The following is a 24,249-nucleotide window of genomic DNA, read 5'->3' as shown; positions in this document are numbered from 1 at the left end:
TAAACATTCATACCTCTGGCATGCAGAATACCATGCAGCAAATCCCTTACTCAGTGATGAAGACTCAAGTCCTCCTAATCCTGAGACAGCATCCTACAACTCCTAATTCCTAAAGACAAGTGATTCACAATTCCCTAGATTTTAATTTTTAACCTATTATGGGTTACTAAGATTTTGTTCAGATAAACTAAAATGAGGAAATTAGCATCTACTGAGGGTTTCTTCTAAGAAAAGTCTGGTTGCCACATATGGTAGTGTAGCAAAAGTTCCCAGTGTGCATTTCCAAATGTGAACAGCTGGAATTTCAAAAATTCCTTAATTTAATTTTCATTTAAGTTGACCCTTGAACAACAAAAGTTTGAACTGAGTGGGTCCACTTATATGTAGGGTTTTTTTCAATAAATATATTGGAAAATTTTTTGGAGAATTGCGACAATATGAAAAAACTAGCAGCCGGACGCGGTGGCTCATGCCTGTAATCCCAGCACTTCGGGAGGCCGAGGCGGGCGGATCACGAGGTCAGGAGATCAAGACCATGCTGGCCTCGAGTAGAGATGGTGAAACCCCGTCTCTATTAAAAATACAAAAAAGTTAGCTGGGCATGGTGGCAGGTGCCTGTAGTCCCAGCTACTCGGGAGGCTGAGGCAGGAGAGTGGTGTGAACCCGGGAGGTGGAGCTTGCAGTGAGCCTAGATGGCGCCACTGCACTCCAGCCCGGGCGACAGAGCAAGACTCTGTCGCAAAAACAAAACAAAACAAAACAAAACACTAGCAGATGAACCATGTAGCCTAGAAACATCAAAAAAAAAAAAAAAAATCGAGAAAATGTTAGGTATGTCATGAATGCAGAGAGTATACGTAGATACTAGTTTAAGTATGGGTTTAATCAATTATTTATGTTATCAATAAGGTTACCAGTCAACAGTAGGCTATCAGTAGTTAAGTTCTGGGGGAATCGAAAGTTGTACTTGGGCTGGGCAGGGTAGCTCATGCCTATAATCCCAGCACTTTGGGAGTCTGAAGCAGGAGAATCCCTTGCGACCAGGAGTTCAAGACCAGCCTGGGCAACACAGTGAGACCCTGTCACTTTAAAAAAAAAAAAAAAAAAGTTAAGAGTTGGATTTTTGGCTGCATGAGAAGCCGGCACCCATAACTACTACACTGTTTGTGGGTCCACTGTGGTTAATCACTGATCCCACATTAACTCAACAAGAATTTACTATTGTGCAAGAATCAATGTTTCAAATACAAGACAGGTTGGGCATATTTACATGTCACTGTAAATACTATTGTCTATTCTGTTAGGCAGCAGTAATGTAAAAGCTTATTTAGGTATCTAAGATTGTCCATTCAGATAAACAGAGTATCTGAAGAACCAGAGGATAAACTTACATATTTTATTTTTTTTATTTTATTATTTTTTTTTGAGACAGAGTCTCGCTCTGTTGCCCAGGCTGGAGTGCAGTGGCCGGATCTTAGCTCACTGCAAGCTCCACCTCCCGGGTTCACGCCATTCTCCTGCCTCAGCCTTCCCAGTAGCTGGGACTACAGGCGCCCGCCACCTCGCCCGGCTAGTTTTTTGTATTTTTTAGTAGAGACGGGGTTTCACCGTGTTAGCCAGGATGGTCTGGATCTCCTGACCTTGTGATCCGCCTGTCTCGGCCTCCCAAAGTGCTGGGATTACAGGCTTGAGCCACCGCGCCCGGCCCACTACATATTTTAAATAGACTATTAGCTAAACTTTCAAATAACAGGTGCAAAGTATTTTCCTTCAACCATCTTTCCAGGTGAAGTATTCTTAAGTTTAAAGAAGTCCAATTGCTAATCTAAAAAAAAGTATAATAAACTGTTTTTCTCATGTTTCCAGACATTTGGGACAAACTCTAGTGTAATTATTCGTTTTTCAGATACGCAACTGAACCCATTGCTTACATTATGAGATATTTCTTCTGAAAAAGCATCCAGAGGTTGAAGAAAAACATACTGAGTATATTATTTGAAAGTGCAATGAACATATTAAACTTATTTAAAAATAAGTTTACCTTATGGTTCCTGATTTTTTTAATAATCTACATAATAAAATGGTTCCAGGGTTCATTATCTCTCTAGTTCATTTCTCAACACAATAAACTCTCTGAATACTTGAAGTATATGGAACTCTAAGTTTGACTAACACTTGCCTCACACTAGATAAGATAAACTTTTATGTTTCTCCATTATATTTATAAACTGGAATATAGCCTTATCTCTTAAAAATATTGTAAGATTAAGTCATGTTTAATTTCAGGTTTACTATGACCTACTTAGCAATCCCCTTCTGCAATAAGCTTTTATTTAGAAATTTTCCCTTAGAATGAAACTTTACATTTTATTGATTTTCCAAATTATTATAATTAAGTTTTTATTTCTAGATCGTGAAATCATTTAGTTGGCATCGCTCACTTAACAGAAGATAAGCATGTCTACTTTGGCACTCAAATTATTAACTACTACTAATAGAGGACAATTTAGTAATAATACTGGACAGTACTCAATTCATTTAGAATTCATATACTGGACACACTATAAACTTCAACATAATTTTTGAATTGGGTTATACCCTTTAAATGCTTATTTCTTGCTTTCAGAATAGATGTTTAAATACACTATGCCAACGATCTGTTATCCTCTTAAAATTAACTGCAAAATGGGCCAGGCACAGTGGTTCATGCCTGTAATCCCAGCACTTTGGGAGGCCAAGACAGGCAGATCATGAGGTCAGGAGTTCAAGACCAGCCTGGCCAATTTGGTGAAACCTTGTCTCTACTAAAAATACAAAAGTTAGCTGGGTGTGGTGGCACACGCCTATAGTCCCAGTTACTCAGGAGGCGGAGGCAGGAGAATCGCTTGAACCCGGGAGGCAGAGGTTGCAGTGAGCCAAGATCGTGCCACTGCACTCCAACCTGAGCGACAGAGCAAGATTCTGTCTCAGAAAAAAAAAAAAATTAATTGCAAAATGATATCCACTCTGCATGAAGTTTCACTGGAAATTTACCTTTTTCAGGGCATACTTTGGGTCTTCAGGAAGAACCATTATTATCCTGCCATCAGGGTATTCCGCCAGAATTCTTTCTTTCTTCCAGCCCTAGATATATACATATATATATGTAAAGTATCAATTTTATGTATATTTTATTCATCATATCCATGTACAAGAGAAAAAGTACATCAATTTGTCTAAAAATTGCAAACATGAAAAATATATGCTCATTAATGCTTAATAAAGCATGATAAATAGGCTATTTTGTTAAGCATACAATAGGTACAAGGCAAGCTAATTTCTCTCTACTACTCATTCAGAGATACAACTAACACCACAGGAGTATTTCTAATTTATCATTTCCCATTTTAAATTAATTTTGAAAGCCACACACCAAAAGCAAGCCCCTTAAAGTCAGTAATTCCCAGAAACTATAATTCTCCCAGATGCTTGATAAAAGAATTAAACTCTTATATTTCATTGGAACATGGTTACCTCCACAAACAAACACTCAAAGTTTTATGTCTGGCATGCCAAAGACCTCCAGGAGGTTTTAAATGAACTGATTTGCATGCAGTAGCCCAGTATGAAAGGAATAGTTTTATGCTTATTGATCACAACTACCAAAGCCACAAGAAGGAGACTATAAAAAATATAACTACCTTCTAAGAATCTAATAGGGAAGGAGAAGCTACGTTGTGTGTATCTGAAGTTAAACATACTCAAAAAAAGAGAGGTAATAAACTCTTCTTCAGATCCACACTCGTGGTGATTAATGAGCAGAACCTGCATAAAAAAAACAAACAAAACAAAAGCCACTTAAATCTAGTAAGATGGGACTGAACCAGAGGTTAAAACTAGGAGCTTTGAAGTTCAAAATAAGTACAGAAGGAATGAGCTTAACTAGTTGTTCCAGTTGTCTTAACCCAACCAACTTTACATAAAAAGGCCTTTCCAGAAGCCATTTATACTTCCAGTAGAGAAAACCACCATATTTTTTCTGATGTTTCTTCTAAGAACACAAAAGCTCAATGAAACCAAGAAAATGGCAACTAGATTTCTTTAAAAATATACTATGGCAAGTATGAAAGCAGATTCATTTTCTTAAACCATCAAGAATTTTTTGGAGAGGGGAGGGTAGAAAGATCATTGTTGGGAACAAAAATTCTAGTTAATAAGCTTGGTATATGTAACAACTTAAATTAGAAGATTTAAAATCCAAAACTTGTTTACATAATAGAGTACCGAACAGAAAAGTTAAATTCAGATGATTAAAATTAATTATCATTGGTAACATGTTCTCAAGATTTGAAAAGAAAAGAGAAGAAATAGCCACAGAAGTCCTTTTTTCATCTAAGAAACTAAATCTGTAGTTCTTCAACCTAAATAAGGTTTTAAAAAAGAAACTTAAGGCCGAGTGTGATGGCTCATGCCTGTAATCCCAGCACTTTGGGAGGAGGGCGGATCACGAGGTCAGGAGATCAAGACCATTCTGGAAACCCCATAGCTACTAAAAGACAAAAAATTATTGTAGTTTTAGGCGGGTGTGGTGGCACGTGCCTGTAGTTCCGGCTACTCAGGAGGCTGATGCAGCAGAATCGCTTGAACCCGGGAGGTGGAGGTTGCAGTGAGCTGAGATCGCGCCACTGCACTCCAGCCTGGGTGACAGAGCGAGACACTGTCTCCAAAAAAAAAAAAAAAAAAAAAAAGACAGAAAGAAAAAATCTGAATCATATACAGATCTGAATATAGGTAAACAATTTTGAGAAGACTTACAAGATATCACCTCTTTAAAAACAAATTTCTATTAGTAATGCTACTTTATGAAAAAGCTTTTAAATTTATGAACCTATTTTTAATAAAATGAAAAGAGATTTTCACTTTAAAACAACGAAAAGACCTAAAAACTTAAGTAACCTCAAGTTATAAGAAAACCATTCTTCCTGAACTGAATTATCTAAAGACACTTCCATAAACTATTTTCCTATTAAATGCCTTTAAAAACAGTAATACGGGTTTCATGTCATTATATTGCATTATAGACATTATACAAATTATTTTGCTTTACTAATTTGAAGTGCAAAATTTTCTCTTGAAACAACTTCAGACTTGTATGTTCATGCTGACATTTTTATTTGATATTTTATCAAATTGACAATTCAATTTGATAAAATTTTATGTTTTAAATAGTACCGTTTTTTTCATGTACTAAATAAAAGCCCTTTAATCTAAGAAGCTAAGACTGCAAAGGGATACTTAGTACTGCTTAGGTTTCTAATGTGCATGAAAACAGCAAGTTTTATTTATTAATGTAATTTACCTATTTGAGACAGAGTCTCACTCTGTCACCCAGGCTGGAGTGCAGTGGCAAGATCACAGCTCACAGCAGCTTCAAAAGCTCCTGGGCTCAAGCAATCCTCTTGCTTCAGCCTCCCAAGTAACTGGGACTACAGGCATGCACCACCATGCCAAGCTAAGAAAGCACATTTTAGTGAAAACTTTTAAGTAATTCTAGAGTAAAAGTTCAGGGTTTAGATCCTTGTTCTTGGTAGTTACTAGATGCATGGCCTTAGGCAAATCACCAGAACTCTGATTCTGTTTCCTGACCTAAGCATTCTAAAAAATGGCTATCATCACCTCCATCACTTGGACAGGTACGAGCGTGCTATATTTGAGACAACTGCTCAAAAAGTAGCCACTCAGTAATTCTTAGTAACTTCCATTCTCCTTTCTTACTAGTATCAAACTAAGATCAATGCACTAATCTAACAAAACAGTCAATCAATAAATGTTCCCAAGGTTAAATACAGGAATAAATTCAAATCATAGACAAACAAAAGATGAAAGAAACAAGTTAGCTAATATTTGTTCAAATAACATACTCAAGACATATCTATGCCTCAACTACAGTTTACTGCTAGTCAGCAATAACCACATGACCTTCCTTACTTCAGAGAAACTTAGAGGTTGTAAAGTCCATCCAATGCTTAAAATTAAGGGACAGAAATGCAGGGTTCAGGAAAGAGTGCATGCAATTTAGAAGAATAACCAAATAGCCACAATGTTTCTACAAAGATATAAATTCCAGTGCAGTGCACTTACACTTCTGACCTTTAGCTCCAACATATTTCAGCACTAGTACGTTACACATAACCCTCTGCTAACAAGTAGTATTTTCCAAAACCCATTTTTTTTTTACTTCATCCATTTGGCTACTTCACGAAAAGCAGAAAACTTTATATTCCTAATTTGTATTTCTTTTTTTTTTTTTTTTGAAACGGAGTCTCGCTCTGTCGCCGGGGCTGGAGCGCAGTGGCCGGATCTCAGCTCACTGCAAGCTCCGCCTCCCGGGTTTACGCCATTCTCCTGCCTCAGCCTCCTGTGTAGCTGGGACTACAGGCGCCCGCCACCTCGCCCGGCTAGTTTTTTGTATTTTTTTAGTAGAGACGGGGTTTCACCGTGTTCGCCAGGATGGTCTCGATCTCCTGACCTCGTGATCCGCCCGTCTCGGCCTCCCAAAGTGCTGGGATTACAGGCTTGAGCCACCGCGCCCGGCCCTAATTTATATTTCTAATAGCAAGAAATTATTACTATTATTATTATTATTATTTTGAGACAGAGTTTCATTCTTGTTGCCCAGGCTAGAGTGCAATGGCGCAATCTCAGCTCACTGCAACCTTCGCCTCCTGGGTTCAAGTGATTCTCCTGCCTCAGTCTCCCGAGTAGTTGGGATTACAGACATGTGCCCAGCTAATTTTTTTGTATTTTTAGTAGAAACAGGGTTTTCCCATGTTGGTCAGACTGGTCTCAAACTCCCGACCTCAGGTGATCCACCCACTCAGCCACCCAAAGTGCTGGGATTAATAAATTATTATTCTTTTCTCCTTGCTATTGTAGTTACTCTAAACTGTACAGTCTAAAGAATGGATTTCTCCTTTTTCCATCAAAAAAAAGGATTACAATTAGAAACAAAATATACTGAGTGGTAGATACCACGTATATACAATGATCAAAATTCAAACCAAACACTTAAGATGTGTAGATTTAATTGTATAAATAATACTCCAACTTTAAAAGTTCATATTAATCACAATTTCATAAAAAGGTTGAATGAGAATATACATTTGAAGGAATATTTGAAGAAATAAAACCAACAACCAGCTTTTCAAAAAATAAACAAATATTACAAGGGAAAAAAACAGATCCAGGGAGAACCTAGGGATTAAACGATACTAAAGGGACATACCAACCAATGTAATATATAAACCCTAATTCAAACAAATAAGAAACATAGGAAATCATGAGCTATTTGGGAAGCTTTTAACTCTGATGGAAAACTTGATTTCAATAATTAATTCATTTATTGAATGTGTAGTTATATTATTTAAGGTACTTTTATGTTTAAAAAAGGAATAATCTTTGGCCAGGCACAGTGGCTCACACCTGTAATCCCAGCACTTTGAGAGGCTGAGGAAAGCGGATCACAAGATCAATAGCTCGAGACCATCCTGGCTAACACAGTGAAACCCTGTCTCTACTAAAAATACAAAAAAATTAGCTGGGCATGGTGGTGCGTGCCTGTAGTCCCAGCTACTAGGGAGGTTGAGGCAGGAGAATTGCTTGAATCTGGGAGGCAGAGGTTGCAGTGAGCCAAGATAGCACCACTGCACTCCAGCCTAGGTGACAGAGTGAGACTCCATCTCAAAACAAAACAAAACAGGAGTAATCTTCATCTTTTTTTTTTTTTTTTGAGACAGAGTCTCGCTCTGTCGCCCGGGCTGGAGTGCAGTGGCCGGATCTCAGCTCACTGCAAGCTCCGCCTCCCGGGTTCACGCCATTCTCCTGCCTCAGCCTCCCGAGTAGCTGGGACTATAGGCGCCCACCACCGCGCCCGGCTAATTTTTTGTAGTTTTTAGTAGAGATGGGGTTTCACCGTGTTAACCAGGATGGTCTCAATCTCCTGACCTCGTGATCCGCCCGTCTCGGCCTCCCAAAGTGCTGGGATTACAGGCTTGAGCCACCGCACCTGGCCAATCTTCATCTTTAAGAAATAAATATTTAGAGGTGGGACATGGTGGCTCACACCTATAATTCCAGCACTTTGCGGGGCCAAGGCGGGCAGATCACCTGAAGTCAGTTTGAGACCAGCCTGCCTAATCTGGTGAAATCTCGTTTCTACTAAAAATATATTTAAAAAAAAAAAAAAAAAAAAACCTAGCCAGGCATGTTCTACTAAAAATATATTAAAAAAAAAAAAAAAACCTAGCCAGGCATGGTAGCATGCACCTGTAATCCCAGCTGAGGCAGGAGAATCACTTGAACCCAGGAGGTGGAGGCTGCAGTGAGCCAAGATCACGCCACTGAACTCCAGCTTGGGCAAACAAGAGTGAAACTCCATCTCAAAAAAAAAAAAAAAAAAGAAAAGAAATACATATTTAGAAATACATACTAAAGTAATAACATGATGCCTGAGTTTACTTCAAAATAATTGGGAAAGTTAGATGAAGATGATTATCCATGAATTGTTGAAGGCAGGTGATCAGTACAAAGGAGTTCATTACTCTGTGCGTGTGTGTGTGTGTATCTGTGTGTGTGTACTGCATTAAACCTGTTTTGGAAAATTCAAATTGCCTATTGTCGAAACTGTACCAATGGCCCAAGGTTTGTTCAAGCATCATTTATTTAGTAGTAAAAAATAAAGGCCGGGTGCGGTGGCTCACGCCTGTAATCCCAGCACTTTGGGAGGCTGAGGCAGACGGATCACGAGGTCAGGAGATCGAGACCATCCTGGCTAACACGGTGAAACCCCGTCTCTGCTAAAAATACAAAAAATTAGCCAGGTGTGGTGGTGGGCACCTGTAGTCCCAGCTACTCGGGAAGCTGAGGAGGGAGAATGGCGTGAACCCGGGAGGCGGAGCTTGCAGTGAGCCAAGATCGTGCCACTGCACTCCAGCCTGGGGGACAGAGCAAGACTCCATCTCAAAAAAAAAAAATTACTGGCCAGCCAGGCGCAGTGGCTCATGCCTGTAATCCCAGCACTTTGGGAGGCCAAGGTGGGAGGATCGCCTGAGGTCAGGAGTTCGAGACCAGCCTGGCCAACATGGCGAAACCCTGTCTCTACTAAAAATACAAAAATTAGCCAGGCTTGGTGGCAGGCACCTGTAATCCCAGCTGCTCAGGGGGCTGAGGCAGAAGAATCCCCTGAACCTGGGAGGCAGAGGTTGCAGTGAGCCAAGATCACGCCATTGCACTCCAGCCTGGGTGACAGAGCAAGACACTGCCTCAAACAAAACAAAACAAAACAAAACAAAAAATTACTAAAGGAATTCGAAAAATAGGCATTTCAATAGTAATTTAAAAAGTTAAGTTGAGGCCGGGCACGGTGGCTCACGCCTTTAATCCCAGCACTTTGGGAGGCCGAGGCGGGTGGATCTCCTGAGGTCAGGAGTTTAAGACCAGCCTGGCCAACATGGCAAAACCCTGTGTCTACTAAAAATACAAAAAATTAGCCAAGCATGTGGCACATGCCTGTAATCCCAGCTACTCAGGGGGCCGAGGCAGAAGGATTGCTTGAACCCAGGAGATGGAGGTTGCAGTGAGCAGAGATCACGCCACTGCACTCCAGCCTGGGTGACAAGAGCGAAACTCCATCTCAAAAACAAAAAAAAACAATACTGGTAAAGATGTGTGCCTAATCCATATGGCCATATAGAACTTCAAAGTGCTGAAAAGTCTTAGATATTACTACTAGTTTGAAAGTGACATACACATGGAAAAATTCTCTCAATTCAATAAATATGTGCTGACTACCTACCATGTATACAAACCATTGATCTTAGCAGTATAGTATAGTGGTAAGGAGAATTTCAAAAATCAGAAAAACCTAAGATTCGAATGCAAACTCTGCTACTCACTAGCTGCAATGCTTTGGGCAAATTACTTAACCTCTCTAAAACTTGGTTTCCTCACCTATAAAATAGATATAAAAACAGACCTGGTGCAGTGGCTCACACCTATAATCCACACTTTGAGAGGTAGAGGAAGGAGGATCACTTGAGCCCAGGAGCTCTAGACCAGCCTGTTAAGAGCAGCATGGTGAAACCTTGCTCTAACCAAAACCACCAAAAACAAATAAAAACAAAACAAAACAAAACAAAACAAAAAACAGAAAACTACTGAGAAGCTAAATGAGAAAACACTATAAAATGTTGACCATTGGGCCTAGCACAATAATATGTACTCAATAAATAACAGTTCTGATTATTACAGCAACTAAGCATTTTAGTTGGTTTAGCAGATTTTGGTTTTGGTTTTGAGACAGGGTCTCACTCTGTTGCCCTGGCTGCAGTGCAGTGGTGCAACCATGCCTCAATGCAGCCTCAACCTCCTAGGCTCAAGCAACTCTCCCAAGTCAGCCTCCCAAGTAGCTGGGACCTCAGGCATGCACCCCAACACCCAGGTGATTTTTCTATTTTTTGTAGAGACAGGGTTTTGCCATGTTGCCCAGGCTCCTCTCAAACTCCTGAGCTCAAGTGATCCTCCCACCCTGGCCTCCCAAAGTGCCAGGATTAAAGGTGTGAGCCATCGTGCCTGGCTGGTTTAGGTTTTTAAATCTTCAATGCCTTCATGCCTTACAAGGTCATTCATGATCTGGTCCCCCATCTACCTCTTTCAGCCTTATCTCTTGCAGCTTTTCCAATACAACACAGTCACAAATCATAATGAAATATTTGTCTGACCTTTCACATGCTGCTCTCTTGGCCTGATATGCCTTTGCTCTATACCCTTCTGAGCTCAAGGGACTCCTACTTACCCTTTCTGAATTTATTAAGTGCTAACCTGACTTTTCCAATCTTTGTCATACGTCCTTGCTCTATGCTCTATATAGTACCCTGTATATCCTAAAATACTACTGTAGCATTTTCCACACTATTTAAATGTTTACCCATTGTCCCTCGCACTGATCTGTGAACTTACATAAAATATCTTTATAATAATTTTTAAAAACAAGGTCGACAGTTAATAAACATTTAAGAAATAAATAAGCCTCAGAAAAAATTATCACATAAGATATTGCTGTCATTGCTTACAGATTTGAAAAAAAAAACTAAAGAGAAAAAGAGTTAATATGCTATGGTCATACAACTAGTAAATGGCTCATTAGGAAACCACATCTCTATAGTTTAAGCTTTCTTTTCTACTATGCCACACTTACCTCAAGAATCTTATAAATCTAATAGGAGAAACTATAGTATACAAATGTCTTTAATACAAAGTGCAATGAAGCATACGCTTGAAAGAAGTTTTTCTTGATTCTAAAATAAGCTTTATTCATTATACTTCAACGTTTCTGAATCGAAAATCAGTCTATCAATATGTATATTTAATATATTTCTTAATTCTCAAAGAAACAACTATCAAATTGAAGCAGGAACCTATAAGAAAAGGCAAAATAACGTAAGCAAAGTGTTAAAATAAGTTTTAAGAGGATAGAGAAAACTCTTATGGGGATAAGAGAGGAATAAAAGAAAAATGTTCATAGAAAAGAATGTATTTCCGGCTGGGCGCAGTGGCTCATGCCTGTAATCCCAAGACTTTGGGAGGCTAAGGCAGGCGGATCACGAGGTCAGGAGATCCAGACCATACTGGCTAACACAGTGAAATCCCATCTCTACTAAAAATACAAAAAATTAGCCAAGTGTGGTGGCGGGCGCCTGTAGTCCCAGCTACTCGGGAGGCTGAGGCAGGAGAATGGTGTGAACCCGGGAGGCGGAGCTTGCAGTGAGCTGAGATTGTGCCACTGCACTCCAGCCTGGGCAACAGAGCGAGATTCCGTCTCAAAAAAAAAAAAGAAAAGAAAAAAAGAAAAGAAGGTATTTCCCTGGGATTGAAAGGCATGTATAAAAATGGGATGGCATTCTTGGTGGTGGGAATGCTAAGAACTAAAAAATAGAGGCAGGCCAGGCACAGTGATTCATGCCTGTGATCTCAACACTTTGGCAGACCAAACAATTGCTTGAGCCCAGGAGTATGAGACAAGCCTGGGCAACATAGTGGGACCCTGTCTCTACAAAAAAGTAGAAAAATTAGCTGAATGTGACGGCACATGCCTATAGTCTCAGCTACTCAGGAGGCTGAGGCAGGAGGATTGCTTGAGCCTGAGAAGTTGGGCTGCAATGAGCCATGATTGCGCCACTGCACTCCAGCCTGGGTGACCAAGTTAAGACCCTGTCTCAAAAAGCAAAAATAAAAAGGCGAGGAGGGTGGTGGATCATGACTGTAATCCCAGCACTTTGGGAGGCCAAGGTGGGAGGGCTGCTTGAAGCCGGAATTTCAAGACCACCAGGCCAACATAGCAATATCCATCTCAAAAAAAATTTTTTAAATTTAAAAATTGGCCAGGCATGGTATCTCACCCCTGTAATCCCAGCGCTTTGGGAGGCCAAGGCAGGCCAGAAGTTTGAGACAAGCCTGGGCAACAAAGCAAGACCTTATCTCTACAAAAAGTAAAATAATCAGCTGGGCATGGTGACACATGCTTGTAGTCCCAGCTACTGTGGAGACTCAGGCAGGAGGATCCCCTGAGCCAAGGAGTTCAAGGCAACAGTGAGCTCATTGTACCACTGCACTCCAGCCTGGCCAACAGAGCAAGACCCTGTATCTTAGAAAAAAAAAAAAAAAAAAAGGAAAGAAATATAAATCTATTCCCTCCTTATTAAGAGCTACAGAGTTTTCTGAAGGATCAATGTGTCTGGGTCTTTTAACCATTAATTCCAGTACTTTGATTTCAAAAACTGCATTTCCATAAGATAGTGTCCTAGAAGTAGAATCATTTAATACAACTTGTTTGTAAAGGCTGTTTCTTAACATAAAACCCCACTCTAATTTTTGAGACCCTATCTCTAAAAAGAAAACAAACCCCAAAATGCCATTTGAGTACCCATCTCACCCAGCATTCCTGTTTTGACCCTGAATACGGTATCTGGACTGCAGAAATCTACTTTAGGACCATGATGTAACAACCGTGAAGCACAAGAGTCAACACACTAAGAACAGCAGAGAGCTGAATGAGAAATGGCCAGCATTCATGATGACATTATTGAACTGCTAGATGGAACCACCCTGACCATGACACACCTCCAGACCTTTTTTTTTTTTTTTTTTTTTTTTTTTGAGACAGAGTCTCATTCTGTTGCCCAGGCAGGAGTGCAGTGGCACGATATCAGCTCACTGCAATCTCCGCCTCCAGGATTCAAGCAATTCTCATGCCTCAGCCTCCCAAGTAGCTGGGATTATAGGCAGACACCATCACACCCGGTTAATTTTTGTATTTTCAGTAGAGATGGGGTTTCACCATGTTGGTCAGGTTGGTTTCAATGTATGTATTTGGGAGTTCTGCTCCCAACTAGGATAAAGAAGGTCAAAGGCCGGGCACGGTGGCTCACACCTGTGATCTCAGCACTTTGGGAGGCCGAGGCAGGTGGATTACCTGAGGTCAGGAGTTCAAGGCCAGCCTCGCCAATGTGCTGAAACCCTGTCTCTACTAAAAATACAAAAATTAGCTAGGCATGGTGGCACATGCCTGTAATCCCAGCTACTTGGGAGGCTGAGGCACAAGAACTGCTTGAACCCAGGAGACAGAGGCTGCAGTGAGCCAAGATCATGCCACTGCACTCCAGCCTGGGCAACAGAGAGAGACTCCATCTCAAAAAACAAACAAACAAACAAAGAAGGTCACAAAAAAGATTACTGTGCCTATTGTAGTAAGAAAACACCCAATAAATAAAAAAGCATGTGTTTTTAAAGACACTGAAAAGGTATAGAAACAAAATGTCTAAATGAACTGATTTTCAGAAATGAACCAGCCCTTCCTAAGTGAGCAGAGACCAGTAGCCATTTTTAACCCTAAGATGTTGACTATGTCTGGGAAGCATGGGTGAACAAGCAAGCCTGCAACATGCAAAGAACAAGGAAAAGAGTCTCAGCAACTTAGTCAACATAATTGGGAGAACTGGGTCAGTTAATAACCAACAGTCATCAACTTTTTAGATAATCAGATATTATTTAGTTAACTGACCCAATTTTCCCATTACGATGATTAAGTGAACTTCTACTATAACATCTAAACCTTACGACTACATGAATATTTCTCACAAGATATGCCTGAGTCAGACCCAATAAAAAGTCAAATGGGAAGAATTACGATACTTTTTTCTCTTCTGTCATCTTCAAATATTAAAGAATCCTAAAAATCTCTTTATTAGGATTCACATATTAAGCACTTTTCAACTGGTAGCAACAATATCCCAGTATGTAAGAAATACTTGGCCGGGCGTGGTGGCTCACGCCTGTAATCCCAGCACTTTGGGAGGCCGAGGTGGGCGGATCACAAGGTCAGGAGATCGAGACCATGGTGAAACCCCGTCTCTACTAAAAATAGAAAAAATTAGCCGGGCGCAGGGGCGGGCGCCTGTAGTCCCAGCTACTCGGGAGGCTGAGGCAGGAGAATGGCGTGAACCCGGGAGGCGGAGCTTGCAGTGAGCCGAGATTGCGCCACTGCACTCCAGCCTGGGCGACAGAGCGAGACTCCGTCTCAAAAAAAAAAAAAAAAGAAATACTTTATTCGATGTAAATCTCATCTCAAAGGTCATTTGGACTTAGCAAATACATTGGGTTCATCGGTATTGCTTATGACTTTAAAAGACTCATGGTCCAAATTCCACTCAACCTCTACAGCCAAAATTAAACAAAGCCAACAAGTCTATTACTGAAAAATGTTATCACAATGTACATCTCTGGGAGTTCTGCTCCCAATTAGGATAAAAGAGGTCACAAAAGATCACTGTATCTGTTGTAATAAGAAAACACCCAATAAATGAAAGAGCATGTGTTGGCTGGGCACGGTGGCTCACGCCTGTAATCCCAGCACTTTGGGAGGCCGAGACAGGCAGATCACGAGGTCAGGAGATCAAGACCATCCTGGCGAAAACAGTGAAACCCCACCTCTACTAAAAATACAAAAAATTAGCCAGGCATGGTGGTGGGCACCTGTAGTCCCAGCTACTTGGGAGGCTGAGGCAGGAGAATGGTGTGAACCCGGGAAGCGGAGCTTGCAGTGAGCCAGGACGGTGCCACTGCACTCCAGCCTGGGTGACAGAGCGAGATTCCGTCTCAAAAAAAAGAAAAAAAAAAGAAAAAGCATGTGTTTTTTAAAAGACACTGAAAAGGTGTAGAAACAAAATGTCTAAATGAACTCATTTTCAGAGATGAACCAGTCCTTCCTAAGTGACCAGAGACCAGTAGCCATTTTTAACCATAAGATGTTGACCAAGTCTGGAAGCATGGGTGAACAAGCAAGCCTGCAACAGACAGAGAACAAGGAGAAGAGTCTCTTGCTGGAACGAAGAGAAACCAACCAGAATTATGTGGTCTGGCATGGCAGTCTGAAATCTGAAGAAACTCCAAATACAGCAATAATGATCTACCAACTCTCTCCCATGGGACAACTGTACAGTTGGGCTGCAAGGTATAGAGAGTTTTAGTGTTGTGTGGAGCTTAGATCCCCAATCTCAGTTGCAGAGAGACACCTAATACTAGAACAGAAAACTAAAGTTTCAAACCCAACTCTGACCTGACCCAGTTCAATTTTTAATTAGATCTAAGCAATCAGCCCCTCACCATAGTTAACTGACAAAAGAAAAGAGAAAGCGCTCATGGGTAAGGGAAAGGATACTATCTACTTCAGTCTCTACTATTTCTTCACACACAATCTCCAACGTACAATAAAAATTTACAAAACCAGATAGGAAGACTCAATATTCTTAAAAGGTCAGTTCTTCCTGATTTCATCTATAGATTCAATGCAATCCTAATAAAAATCCCAGCAAGCTATTTTGTAGATATTGACAAACTAGTTCTAAAATTTGTACTGAGGCCGGGCGCGGTGGCTCAAGCCTGTAATCCCAGCACTTTGGGAGGCCGAGGCGGGCGGATCACGAGGTCAGGAGATCGAGACCATCCTGGCTAACACGGTGAAACCTCGTCTCTACTAAAAATACAAAAAGAAATTAGCCGGGCGTGGTGGCGGGCGCCTGTAGTCCCAGCTACTCCGGAGGCTGAGGCAGGAGAATGGCGTGAACCCGGGAGGCGGAGCTTGCAGTGAGCCGAGATCGCGCCACTGCACTCCAGTCTGGGCGACAGAGCGAGACTCCGTCTCAAAAAAAAAAATTGTACTGAGAGGGAAAAGACTTAGAATAGCCAACACAAAATTGAAGGAGAACAACAAAGTTGGAGGACTGACACTATCCAATTTCAAAACTTACTATAAGACTAGTTATCAAGCATGGGGGTAGTTACCCCCAAGCTGCTGTTCTTGAGATAGTGAGTTCTCACAAGATCTGATGGTTTTATAAGGGAAGGTTTCCCCCCTTTGCTCGGCACTTCTCTCTCCTGCCACCATGTGAAGAAGGACAAATCTGCTTCCCCTTCTGCAATGATTGTAAGTTTCCTAAGGCCTTCCTAGCCATGCAGAACTGTGGGTTAATTAAACCTCTTTCCTTTATAAATTAACCAGTCTCAGGCAGTTCTTTATAGTAGCATAAGAACGGACTAATACAGTGGTATTGGTGAAACAACAGATCGATGAAACAGGACAGAGAGCCCAGAAATAGACTCACATAAAAATAGTCAACTGATCTTTGATATAAGAGCAAAGGCAATATAATGGAGAAAAGATAGCCAACAAATGGTGCTGAACTGGACATCTATATGTAAAAGTAACCTAAACACAGACCTTGCATCCCTCACAAAAATTAACTCAAAATGGATCTAAACATAAAATGCAGAAATATAAGATAGCAAAGGAGAAAAACTAGATGACCTTGGGTATGGCAATGACATTTTAAGTATACCAAAGGCACAATTCATGACAGAAATAACTGATAAACTGGACTCCATTAAAATTTATTTATTTATTTTTTTTTTTAATTTTTTTATTATTTTTTTTTTTTGAGACAGAGTCTTGCTCTGTCGCCCAGGCTGGGGTGCAGTGACTGGATCTCAGCTCACTGCAAGCTCCGCCTCCCGGGTTTAGATCATTCTCCTGCCTCAGCCTCCCGAGTAGCTGGGACTACAGGCACCCGCCACCTCGCCCGGCTAGTTTTTTGTATTTTTTAGTAGAGACGGGGTTTCACCGTGTTAGCCAGGATGGTCTCGATCTCCTGACCTCGTGATCCGCCCGTCTCGGCCTCCCAAAGTGCTGGGATTACAGGCTTGAGCCACCACGCCCGGCCTCCATTAAAATTTAAAATGTCTGCTCTTTAAAAGATACCGTTGGCCAGGCATGGTGGCTCACACCTGTAATCCCAACACATTGGGAGGCAGAGGCAAGAGAACTGATTGAGCCCAGGAGTTTGTGACCAACCTGGGCAATATAGGGAAACTTCATCTCTACAAAAAATTTAAAAATTAGTCAAGCACAGTGGTGTACCCTTGTGGTCCCAGCTACTAGGAAGGCTAAGATATAAGATAGTATGATTGCTTGAGCCCAGGAGGTCAAGGATAGAGTGAGCACTGATCACACCACTGCATTCCAGTCTGGGTGACAGAGCACAACTTTGTCTCAAAAAAGAAAAAGCATATAATAAAAAGTATTTTTTGGACTGGGCACAGTGGTTCTTGCTTGTAATCCAGCACTTTGGGAGGCCAAGGCAGGTGGATCACTTGCACCCAGGAGTTTGAAACAAGCTAGGATGACACAGCAACACTCCATTTCTATTTTTATTTAAAAAAAAAAAAAATTTTTTTTTGTTTTGAAAAAGATACTGTTAAGAGAATGAGAAGACAAGCTACAGGCTGGAAGAAAATACTTACAAAATAAACATCTGATTTAAAAACTGTTAACCTGGTGGGCACGGGGGCTCACGCCTGTAATCCCAGCACTTTGGAAAGCTGAGGCGGGTGAATCACCTGAGGTCAGGAGTTCGAGACCAGCCTGACCAACATGGAGAAACCCTGTCTCTACTAAAAATACAAAATTAGCTAGGCATGGTGGTGAATGCTGGCAATCCCAGCTACTCGGGAATCTGAGGCAGGAGAATCGCTTGAACCCGAGAGGCGGAGGTTGCAGTGAGCTGAGATTGCACCATTGCACTCCAGCTTGGGCAACAAGAATGAAACTCCATCTCAAAAAACAAACAAACAAACAAAAACACAAACACACACAAAACTGTTACCCAAAATACCCAAAGAACTCTTAAAACTCAATAAGAGAACAGCCTGATTAAAAAATTAAAATTAAAATAAATAAAATAAAAAATGGGCAAAGGATTTCACCTAAGAAGATATACAAATGGAAAATAAGCACATGAAAAATATTCCGTATCATATATTAATAGGAAATACAAATTAAAACAGTAACATACCACTACAAGCCTATTAGAAAGGCCAAAACCCAGAACACTGATAACACCAAATGCTGGTGAGGATATGAAGCAAGGCAAACTCTCATTAATTGTTGGTAGAAATGCAAAATAATACAGCAACTTTGGAAGAGAGCCTGGCAGTTTCTTACAAAACTAAACACACTCTTACCATACGATCCAGCAATCAAGCTTCTTGGTATTTACCATCAAGGGCTGAAAACATGTCCTCACAAAAACCTGTACACAGCAGCTTTATTCATAATTGCCAGACTTTGAAGCAACCAAGATATCCTGCAGTAGGTGAATGGATAAACTATGATACAGCCAGACAACGGAATATCACACAGAGCTAAAAAGAAATGGGCTTTCAAAGCCATAAAAAGACATGGGAGCCCAGCTCAGGGGCTCATGCCTGTAATCCCAACAATTTGGGAGCCCGAGGCAGGTGGATCACTTGAGGTCAGGAGTTCAAGACCAGCCTGGCCAACACGGTGAAACTCCATCTCTACTAAAAAAATTAAAATAAAAAATTAAGCCGGGCGTGGTGGCTCACACCTGGAATCCCAGCACTTTGGGAGGCTGAGGGGGCAGATCATTTGAGGTCAGAAGTTCAAAACCAGCCTGGCCAACATGGTGAAACCCTGTCTCTACAAAAAATACAAAAATTAGCCAGGAGTGGTGGCGCACAACTGCAGTCACAGCTACTTAGGAGGCTGAGGCAGAGAACTGCTTGAATCCGAGAGGTGAAGGTTGCAGTGAGCAGAGATCACGCCACTGCACTCCAGTCTGGGGGACAGGAGTGAGAGTCCATCTCAAAAAAATAAATAAAATAAAATAAAAAATAAAAAATTAGCCGGATGTGGTGGCACATGCCTGTAGTCCCAGTTACTCGGGAGGTTGAGCAGGAGAACTACTTGAACCTGGGAAATGGAGGTTGCAGTGAGCAGAGATCACGCCACTGCACTCCAGCCTGTGTGACAGAGCAAGACTTCATCTCAAACTAACTAACTTACTAAATAAAGACATGGGAGATGTTTAAGTGCATATTACTAAGTGAAAAAAGCCCATCAGAAAAGGCTACACGGTATATTATTCCAACTCTGACATTCTAGAAAAGGTAAAACTACGGAGACATTAAAAAGACCAGTGGTTGGCAGGGGTTAAGGTAGGAAGAAGGGGTAAATAAGCAAAGCAGAATTTTTAGCACAGTGGAACTATTCTGCATGATACCATAATGGTGAATACATGTCATTATACATTTCTCAAAACCCACAGAATATACGAGAAAATCCTAATATGAAATACATACTCTGGGAAATAATGATGTGTCAATGTAGGTTCATAAATTATAACAAATGTACCACTATGATAAGGGATGTTGACAGTGAGGGAGTCTGTGCATGTGTGGAATTAAGGAGTACATGGGAACTCTCTGTACTATCTGCTCAATTTTGTTGCGGATCTAAAACAGGTCTAGGCCAGGCGTGGTGGCTCACACCCACAATCTCAGCACCCTAGGCAACAAAACCAAACCCCATCTCTACAAAAAATTAGCCAGGTGTGGTGGCACTCACCTGTAGTGCCAGCTACTCAGGAGGGTGAGGCAGGAAGATCACTTGAGCCCAGGAGGTTGAGGCTGCAGTGAGCCAAGATTGTGCCCCTGCACTACACCCTAGGTGACAGAGCAAGACACTGTCCCAAAAGGAAAAAGAAAAATTAGCCAGGCCTGGTGGCCTGTGCCTATAGTCCTAGCTATGCAGGAGGCTGAGACAGGAAGATTCAGCCCAGGAGTTTGAGGTTACAATGAGCTATGATAGCACCACTGCATTCCAGCCTGGGCAACACAGCAAAACCCTGTCTCAAAAAAATAAAACAGGCTGGGCACAGTGGCTCACACCTATAATCCCAGCACTTTGGGAACTCAAGATGGGCAGAAAGCTTGAGCTCAGGAGTTCGAGACCAGTCTGGGCAACATGGTGAAACTCTGTCTCTACAAAAAATACAAAAATTAGCCAGGCATGGTGGCACACAACTGTAGTGCCGGATATTCAGGAGGCTGATGTGGGATGATTGTTGGAGCCCAGGAGTTTGAGGCTGCAGTGAGCTATAATTGTGCCACTGCACTCCGGCCTGAACAACAGAGTAAGATCCTGACTCAAAATAAAAATAAAATTTAAAAATCAGAAAAAAAAACTCTAATCCTGCTCTACTATCATCTTTTCTCTAATGCCCAGTTTCCTCTTTTTCCTAATCATACTGAAAAGAAATAAAGAAAAAGTATACAGAATTAAATTACATGTACTCAAATTTCACATAAAAAAAAAAAGGTTAAGCAAGAGTTACTGGATCATGGTTTCCCTAAATCAAAAATTTAATCACACGTAACTTTCCTCAGCTTTCTGTAGCAGCACCATCCAAGAGAACGATCTGTGTGATGATGTAAACATTCTATATATACACCACATAACACAGTAGCATCTAGAAATGTGTGGCTTTTAAGCACTGGATAGTATGACTGAAGAACAGCATTTTTAATTTCATGTAGCCTAGTGGCTACTTCACAGGATAGCACAGCTCTGTAGCCAATCAGAGATCTGTCAACTCTTTCTCTTTTTTTTTTCTTGAGACGGAGTCTCATTCTGTTACCCAGGCTGCAGTACAGGGTGCGATCTCGGCTCACTGCAACTTCCGCCTCCTGGGCTCAAGCGATTCTCCTGCCTCAGCCTCCCGAGTAACTGGGACTACAGGCGTGTGCCACCACGCCCAGCTAATTTTTGTATTTTTAGTAGTGATGGGGTTTCACCACGTTGGTCAGGTTGGTCTCGACCTCCTGGTCTCAAGTGATCCACCCACCTCGGCCTCCCAAAGTGCTGGGATTACAGGCGTAAGCCACTGTGCCTGGTATTGCCAACTCTTTCTCCAAAGTTTCTCATCAATGTTCTTTCCTATTTCTACCAATGTCACAGTAATTCGGCACTATACACACCTAATATGTATACTACTCTCTATATATGCCATTGAAATATTAATTATCTCCCTACACTTCATCAAAATATTGTTTTAACATTATTTAAATTTTTATCATTCAAAATGTTCAAGATTCTTCAAAACGTAAAAGAACAGAAAGAATAAAGTCCATATAGCATTCAAAATCAAAGTATCACAATTTGACTTGATTGTATTTTTCTAGTCTCATTATCCACAAAAATCCCGATTCAGTAAAAAAGATCTACTCATTATCCCTCACAAAAATGTTAAGCTTTCTCTTGCTTTAGTTGTACTGTTACCAATCATAGATGACTATGTTCATTTTAAAAGTCAAATCTTAACTCTTTCCTGTCTATGAAAACAAACGATTCTGACCACTTCTAAGTTGCAAAGCTAACATATGATTTAGTTAAATATTTAATATTGATTTATTGCTTTAATGGTTACTTAGATCTTTTAGTTTTCATTTCTTTCAGACTTTGTTCCTAAACTTGAAGGGCATAGCCCAGAGAGTAGTGCCCTCCACACATCATTCACTCAGATGTGAATTAATTCAAAGGAGTTAAAAAGGATAATACAGGAAAAAAGGACTGAGTTTTTCTCTGCCAAGAACCCACACATTGTTCTTTAGCATTACTAAAAGCTCAAAATATAGCTGAGTTCCTGATAGGTTTCTGGCAGTTTCCTGGCCTTGTAACGTGGCTCAACACACCAGGGGAGAGAACTCGTGCTTTCTCTTCACATCTTCACGGAACAGTACCTTAGTTCTGGAAGGAAACTGAAGTAGTTTCCTAGCTCTAAACCAGAGTCCAGGCTCCACTTGAAGCATTAAGAGGTTTCTTCCTAAATAGTTTTTTGGGCTTTGTTTTTTTCTGAAACAGGGTCCTGCTCTGTCGCACAGACAGTGGTGCAATCTTGGCTCACCTTAACCTCCTGGGCTCAAGTCAACCTCCCAAGCTCAAGTGATCCTCCTGCCTCAGCCCTGCCGAGAAACTGGGACTACAGGCGCATGCCACCATGCCCAGCTAACTTTTTTTTGTACAGATGGGGTTTCACGTGTTGCCTCGGCTGCTTCCTAGTTTCTAATAAGTCAAATAAAATTCATTTCCCCAAATGGTGTCAGCCACGCAGATGAGGTACAATGAAAGAATATGGTAAGAAAAAATTATCTACATTTTAACCTTTTGAAAATAGGATTTTTAGCTATTTCCAATTGTCATCAGATTATTAATCTGCCTGGAAAAAAATTTTACCCAAAGAAAAAGGTATTTATCTTTTTTTTTCTACAGAATGTTTGATTAAAATTTTGGCAGTAGTTCACGCCTGTAATTCCAACATTTTGGGAGGCCGAGGTGGGTGGATCACCTGAGGTCAGGAGTTTGAGACCAGCCTGACCAACACGGTGAAACCCCATCTCTACTAAACATACAAAAATTAGCTGGGAATGGCGGTGTGCACCTGTAGTCCCAGCTACTTGGGAGGCTGAGGCAGGAGAACTGCTTGAACCCAGGAGGTGGAGGAGGCAGTGAGCCAAGATCACACCACCGCACTCCAGCCTGGGTGACAGAGCGAGACTCCGTCTCAAAAAAAAAAGAAAATTTTAAGTAAAACTAGTTATTTCTAATTTATTCTATTTTTAGTCTTAAGTAGAACAAAACTTTATTTCCAGTTCCTGATATTGTCCATTTAACATGAATTAACACCAGAGCACCAAATGACTTCTTCTACATACTTCTCACGAACACAAACCTAACAGATAAAATTGGCATTAAATAAAATTAGATATTTTGTCAAGCATTTGTGAGTACTTAATGTCTATGAAAGGCATAAAATGAAAAGCCCAATAAATGTTTTAAAGTCACAACCCAAAATCTAGAACTGTGATCACAGCAGAACAACTTTAAGATAGGTACGTTTTCTTCTTCTCTCCATACACTATGGAATACCACAATGTTTTGGAAGAGTCTCTTCCTCAGACTCTATGTACACCTACATCTGAAAACAGCAAAAGATAAGAATATCGACCTTGATAACAGCAAAGGATGGCCAACAGCTAAACTCAATTCCTTCTCTTGAGCTTATTTCAAAAATGAAAAAAAATAACCCATGGCTCTGTCCCATCAAGGGGGGGTTGGAGGAGGGGTCCGGCTGGGGCAGGAAATAATCTTTCCTAGGTTGCTACATTGCTTTGCAGCTTTGCAAGAGAGCCAGAATTTGTTTGGAAGATGATGACTTCACCTTGTTCCACAAATCTACTTCTCTTGGCATCTTGGAAGAGTAGAGCAGATATTTCCAGATTTATTTATTTACTCTTCCTCTCAGAAATTAAGAATTTTCCTTAAGGTGAAGAATTAAGACTTTGAAATCGAATGTTTCTGTAATTTCAGGAAACTAAATGATCACCAGAATTAAATAATGTACACTGAGTAGAATTTACTTGAACTAACTTCCTCTACGAGGTTTGTATATAAAATATACTGAACTATTTTTGTCCTAGAAGTATTCTATAATTTAGCTACCTGATAGAATTATTTTTTTTCACAATGCAAGGATATTAACATAGTCAAATTGAAAAAGTACAAATTTCAAATGATAAAACAGTATCTAGCTATAGATATTCTATATCCACGCACCTTATATTTGGTGAAGTGGTAGGAGGGAGTGTGTGGAAAAGTCAGATGAAATAAGAAATATAAAGGATGACCAGAGGTAGAGAACCAAAAAAGTAAAAACTCACCCTATCCTGGGTAGCAGGTGGATGAATGAAATAATGAATACAAACCTTTCAACCGAAGGTAAGTATTAATACAAGCATATGAAT

The 24,249-nt window shown here is 40.7% G+C and overlaps 1 protein-coding gene across 6 annotated transcripts in view; it reads right to left on the bottom strand.

The window, feature by feature from the left end:
- LOC105465547 (establishment of sister chromatid cohesion N-acetyltransferase 1) overlaps window positions 1-24,249 on the bottom strand; it is a 76,348-nt gene that overhangs the window by 8,277 nt on the left and 43,822 nt on the right. For 4 of the 6 annotated variants that reach the window (XM_071085573.1, XM_071085570.1, XM_071085569.1 and 1 more), the window contains exon 9: window positions 3,034-3,123. The exons of 1 other annotated variant lie outside the window; for it this stretch is intronic. In XM_071085573.1, coding sequence (XP_070941674.1) covers window positions 3,034-3,123 — 90 coding nt within the window. Of the gene's footprint in view, window positions 1-3,033; window positions 3,124-3,680; window positions 3,805-24,249 lie in introns of all 6 variants that reach the window. One more of the 6 variants, XR_011617043.1, reaches the window with a different exon arrangement.

This window comes from Macaca nemestrina, chromosome 19 (genome assembly GCF_043159975.1).
Source record: "Macaca nemestrina isolate mMacNem1 chromosome 19, mMacNem.hap1, whole genome shotgun sequence".
Lineage (NCBI taxonomy): Eukaryota > Metazoa > Chordata > Mammalia > Primates > Cercopithecidae > Macaca > Macaca nemestrina.
The sequence above is the reverse complement of the archived record's forward strand: the minus strand, read 5'-3'. Positions and strand labels throughout refer to the sequence as shown.